Raw genomic sequence first — 6,198 nt, forward strand, 5'->3', positions numbered from 1 at the left:
ATTTTTGAAGTTTAGAAAAAAAATGATAATCTAGCCGAATTCAAAGAATTAATTTTTCCTTAATGAATAACAAATTCCTTTATTGAGCAGAAATTTTTAAACTAATTTTCAATTTTATATTCTTACTTGCTATCTGAAATAGTTAATATCTTGTTTTATATTTTTATGTTATTAATTGGAAATGCAATGCTTCCCGCGTACTGTAGCGCGCATATAATGTGGCTATTTTAAATAATTAAGTATAAATTTCGGTTCTTTTTAAATAAATTGAACAAAATTAGGTTTTTCAGTCAATGAATTCAATGATCATAGAAAATTTCATTTCAACATGTCATTAATTATAGAAAATTTAATGCAGATACTCTTAGTATGTATATTTATAGAAACTTAATAAAAATTAAGTTTTTCAGTCGAAGAATTCATTAATCATGGAAAATGTCTTGGACTAGAAAGGGTTAACATTTTGGCAATCATCCATATACTTGCATAATTTTTTATATTATGTAAATAATAAAAAATAAATATGTGACAGCATAAAACAAAGTTATAAGCTTTAAAAAATGCTTAAAATACAAGTATTACATTTTCTTGATAATTAAAAAAAAGTATGCATTTTTAAAGCAAAATATTTAAGAAAAAAGAATTCAATAACATTTTTAAAAAGTTTATTAAGAATACATTTCATTTTATAAAGGAACAATTAAAAAATTGGCACTTCAAAATTTAAAAAAAAATAATTCAGAATGCAAAGAGGAAGCAAACAAATATTTTTCAGCTGACCACCGTGAGATCGCTTTTAACCTGCAAGCTCTTGCACTAAACGTTTCTTTACGAAATTCTTGTTTCTTCTGTTTTTGAAGTATTTTATATTTAAAAGAAAAATAAAGTATCGAGCATTTTTTTAAATAGGTAATATTTAAACTAGCTACCAATTTTTCTACATATTTTAAATTATTTGTTAGGAGTTGTTGTTTTAAATTAAAAACTGAATAAAAAAGTATTATAAAGGAATTAAATAAATCGAAAACTGTGCGTTTTATAAAGATTTTTAAAAATCAGAAAATATTTATTTGTCACTGAGGTTGTTAAAGCGTTTTTGAACTTAAAAGTTCTTTATTTTTCATATGCTTTAGATAATTTGTAACCGGATTTAATTTTTGAAGAAAAAAGTATAGTTCCCTTTGTAAAATAAGTAAAGTTCAATTTTTTTTGCATATTTTAAATTGTTGTTTTAGGAAAGCAATTCCATATTTAAATCTTTGTAAAAATGATATGATAAAAGAATTCGATAAATTTAAATCTGTACGGCTTATGAACATTTTCGTATAGCAAAACATAACTTGTTATCATTGATGTTATTAAAGCATTTTTGTACTTGCAACTTTTCCTTATTATTTATTACCTTTAGGTCGTTTTTAAGCGTTTTAAATATTTAAAGACAAGAAGTATTAAATGCCTCGTTAAGTAAGTGAAACTTACTTCGCTTTTGCAAATATTTTAAATTATTGTTTAAGAAATGTTATTTTGCATTAAAAGTTAAGGCAAGTAATTACTTGTAATGAGGCATTACGATCACGGTTTAAAATCATTGAAAAAAAGAAACAAAAATATGCATTTATTTTTTCGCCAAATAAAAAAGTGAATGGGGTGCATCATAAAAAAATTGAGTTTTTTTGGACACCCGAACGTACATAATATATGATGTATCGCTCTTAAAGAAAGTTATGACAAGCTGCAAAACCCCACTACGCCGGTTTCAATATCACAGCGGGGGCAATGTCAAGGTATACTATAAGTCGGAACTCGTCCTCTAAGAACCGGTCACTCGTCGTGAGAAACTTCTTCAATCAATCGTTGGCCGGCTCTGTGAAAGAATATTGGTTAGAAAGCAAACGAAACGACAAAAAAAAATGATCACGAGAACTTTTGTGGTTTTATGTTGGACCGTACTTTTGATCGATTTAAGGGTCCAAGGAACGGGAAAATACAAAGGATTGGAATTTATAGAACCTTGTTATAGACTAGATCCAAGCCTAGAAAACTGCCTAGCAAGATCCGCAAACATACTAACTGAGCATTTTCGCCAAGGTAAGGAAAATAAAAACTGTTATAAGCGCACAGTTTCATTTTTTTGTTTTTCCATAATTGATTTCAGAAGGGTGGGATTGGAAAAAATATAGCATTTTTTACGTCTTTTTTTAAATGTTAAGAGATATTTCGAAAGTAATTAACCTTTAAACATTAAACACTAAAATTGCCTGCTTAAGCGTATATTGTATTGCACTGAAAATCACGTATCTTTCAGATTTATTAGTTTTATTTATATTTAATTTTTTTAATGGTTGATCTTGTTGAAAAAAGTGAATTTTCGGAGATTTCAATTAATATTTCATAGAAGTACAAAACAAGAAAATTCTCTGGCTTTTTGAGAATAATGTGTATGTGTAAAGCAGACGTTCCTAGTTCCTAATTATGATCATTCTTAAAGAAATTTCTTTAAATTATTTATAATAATATTATTCACGCCAAAAAGCGTCAAATAATAGTTATCTCCTTTAAAATATTGAATATTAGGTCACAATAAATCATGCCATGGGAAATACAAAAGTATTAAAAAAAAGTATATACAAGTAATACAAAAGTATTACGTAAGTAAGGTTGCCAACAATAAACGACATAAAGGAAATATTTAAATAAGTACAAAATACCGAGAGAGTAAAAACAGTTAGGTTTTTGTCTATTTTAACCACATGTATGGCTAAAACGGCTATCTAAGTTGAAAAATGTGACGAAATGTTTTTTTTCAATAAATCTTATTACAAATGTTATAAAAACGATTTCTTATCAAATGTTACACACAGTGATATACAATTTTTCTATCAAGAGTCTGCTAATAATGTAAAATGCAGTCAGACAATAGGTACAGTTATAGAAGGCTTAATACAAATAATGTTCAACGAGACTTTACTTCTCGAAAACTAATTTTAAAAATCTGAATATTATGCCTCTGAAGAAGTTGAGATTAAACTGGTGTGAAACAGTGAACAAAAAAAAACACAGACTGATTGTCTATTATTATTGCGAATTGTTACTTGTCAACGTAAAACTTACTTATTTTGCTTGCTTAAAGATTGTGGAAGTTTTCTCGCAAACTGTTCGCAAAAATAAAAACATAAAAAATGTAATTTTATAAGATCCAGGTGACAGAAGGTTAAAGTTCCGAAAAGTACTTACCTTCGATTAACTTAAACCTGACTAAACCCATGTATTTTAACTCGCTTATTACGAAAATGATAGTAAACATATCCGCAGATTTGATTTCAAACGTCGAAACCCCCCAAAAAACTATAAAGATGGCATCTTATTTCCGTTTACTTTAGTAAATAATGAAAATTTACAAAGAAAGTTTAAATTAAAATTTGTCAATTTTTATAAAATAAACATTTCATGCAATTTACAGTTTTCCCTAAAAAATAATTATTTTTGGGTAACGTTTTTTTTTCGATAAATTATTTGGTACACGGTGTGAAATTGCTTGGAATGGAACTTGTGGCATTCCTGTCCCATAAGAGGTTGGGAAGAGGAATGTATATGACCTACATTATTTCTGTGACAAGTCACAGGGTATCTTCCCGTCCCCTACGCGACGTTGAATAAGGGAAGGTATGTGGTCTCCATTATTTCTGTAAAAAGTAAAGGGGGAAAAAAACATGCACTTTAGCGACCAAAATCCAACATTCAAGTGGCGAAGAGCGTAAGTAGGCAATACCAAAACTAATAAAGTTTTTGGACAATTTGTCTCGAAAAATAATGAACTTGGGCGATACGTTTGTTTGACATAAAAACGTATTTTCTCGAGCGCTACAACTTTCAATGAAAAATTCGTCCTCTTAAACCAATATTGATTGAAATAGACTGAAAAAAGAGAGAAAAAAGACCCGTTTTTTTTTGGTTATGATCTCGAAAATCAGATTTTCAGGTATTTTAACTATCATTTAGGTAATCAGAGAGTCAAAGTACATATATATATGTGTGTGTGTGTGTGTGTGTGTGTGTGTGTGTGTGTGTGTGTGTGTGTATATATATATATATATACGTTATTTTAAATCAATCGGAAGTAAGTATATTCAGTAAAAAATGATTGTCAATTCACAAAGTTCAATAGCAAAGAGTCAGTGTCAATACATATTTCTTTTTGATTCCCTAATGAGCACAAACCTTGTACGTAACGGTTAGGTCGGTCTACCTACGAGCGACTGCCATTCAGGAAAAGTATACGGTCTCTCAGTAGAACCACGGCATATCACACCTACGACCACGATTATATACTGGCTGTTTATTTGAAATAACTGTCTTGTGCTGTGCGCACCTATTCATTCGGGTCGACTAGCTGCTCCACAGTTTATCTAGATTGATAAGAAAATATTCATATTTAATTAAATAAATTACTTTTTATGGATTATTATTTCATGAATTGATTTTTACAATTATTAAAAAATATAACAAATTTCCAGTCGATTTTTAGTTTTTGCACCTAAATTTATTTTTCAAACAACGGAACGCAGGGACCCAAATTGACGTCTTATATACTTCTGAATTCTGATGGACTAAAGGCCATGTGATGAGTTGGTCATATGAGCAAATTCCTACCTTACCACCACTTTTTTTATTTTCCAACTTATTCTCACACGAAGCGCCACAACAAGTTGAAAAATTAAGATACTAAATAAGAAGCATTAAGAAAGTTGGGTATGGTCCTAAATTGAAATAATTATGAAAAAAGCAACAAAAAAATGATTTAACAAAAAACTTTTTTCATAATTATACAAATTTAGGGCCATACCCACAATTCTTAGTGCTTCTTGTTTAGTATCTCAATTTTTCAACTCGAATTGGCGCTTCGTGTGAATATAAGTTAGGAAATTAAAAAAAGTGTCTCTTAAGTAAGAATCTGTTCACGTGACCCACTAATCGCAAGGCCTTAAAACATTTTTTTTATTATTATCACCTCCAAGTAAAGGCTATAACCTTTAATTTGAGTCTTATTATATAATTCTTTAGAACGTTAGCTTCGTGCTCTACGTTGTTTCAAAGTTGTTCAAAAATGCGTTCATCGAACTTTTACCTCCCCCCTTCCCCAAAGAACTTAGGAAATCCCTACTTTTGATCACAATTTAATACATTTTTTCAGATATCCTATGTAAACGGAAAAAAAAACAGCCACGTTTAACCTTCCAGCTCCTAATCATCATGATGTACTGGGACCGCGTTTATATCTGCTCTCACTTATATCCCCGAATCGATATGTAGCCCCTACTTTGAGACTCTTCACTCTAATATTTGTAGGGACTAAAGTTGTAAAGTAGAGGATATTGCTATGCGATTTATACCCCTACTTTAGCGCTCTTATCGGCACAAATTTCCGAATCTTCCATTCGGGGCGTCAAAATGTAGGCTTATTTGTTATTTCTGATTTCTCACTCCACACTTTACCTTCCTGTACAGAATAAAATTATTTGACGAATAATTAACAAAATGGAGCAAGAAGAAGGCATACTGACATTTGCGTAATGTTTCAAGTTTTTTTGCACACGGAAAAAAATATCCATTAAAATGTATAGAACTAATCCTATAGTAGAGGATACGCTGGGTAGTTTAATAAAAGTTAAAATCGTCTTCGTTTTACATTGCGTTGAACTAGTCCCGAAGCTATAGAGAACAGTTCTATAAAATGATAATCGAGTTTTCGCCACAAAAAATTATTATTCTGTATTATTATATTATTACTATTATACTCTAATATTTGTTGACATATTTAAGGACACAATTATTCAATATTACACAATCACTACACTATTTATAATCGCACGCTATGAAAGTTTTTATTCGCTACGGGGGTTCGAACCCTATAAGTTTCGCACTCCTAACGCCTAAAGCCTCGCGGCTATTCTAACTTGAAGTATGTAAAAAAATCTGAAATATAAACTAAAGCTGTGCAAGGCCATCTGCAAATTTTTGTGGCCCATTCTGTAAAAAATATTGCTATTTTCATAATAATATATGTACTAAGATTTTAGATTTTAGAAATATTACAAATTATTATTGTACCAGGTGTATACATATGAAACCGGTATTTTTTCAAGAAAAAAACACATTTATTTCAAGAGAATGATAACAAATATTTTATTCAAAGTATGC

At 29.7% G+C, this 6,198-nt stretch overlaps 1 protein-coding gene across 5 annotated transcripts in view; it reads left to right on the plus strand.

The window, feature by feature from the left end:
- The first annotated feature begins 1,817 nt into the window (after positions 1-1,817).
- Positions 1,818-6,198, plus strand: part of LOC117172324 (protein takeout) — a 126,930-nt gene continuing 122,549 nt past the window's right edge. For all 5 annotated transcript variants that reach the window (XR_004467009.1, XR_004467010.1, XR_004467011.1 and 2 more), the window contains exon 1: positions 1,818-2,088. Coding sequence is in view for 1 of the 5 variants with exons in the window: in XM_033360111.1 (XP_033216002.1) it covers positions 1,911-2,088 (178 nt within the window). In the remaining 4 variants the exon portion in view is untranslated. The remainder of the gene's footprint in view (positions 2,089-6,198) is intronic.

The sequence above is a fragment of the Belonocnema kinseyi genome, chromosome 1 (genome assembly GCF_010883055.1).
Source record: "Belonocnema kinseyi isolate 2016_QV_RU_SX_M_011 chromosome 1, B_treatae_v1, whole genome shotgun sequence".
NCBI classification, from domain to species: Eukaryota; Metazoa; Arthropoda; class Insecta; order Hymenoptera; family Cynipidae; genus Belonocnema; species Belonocnema kinseyi.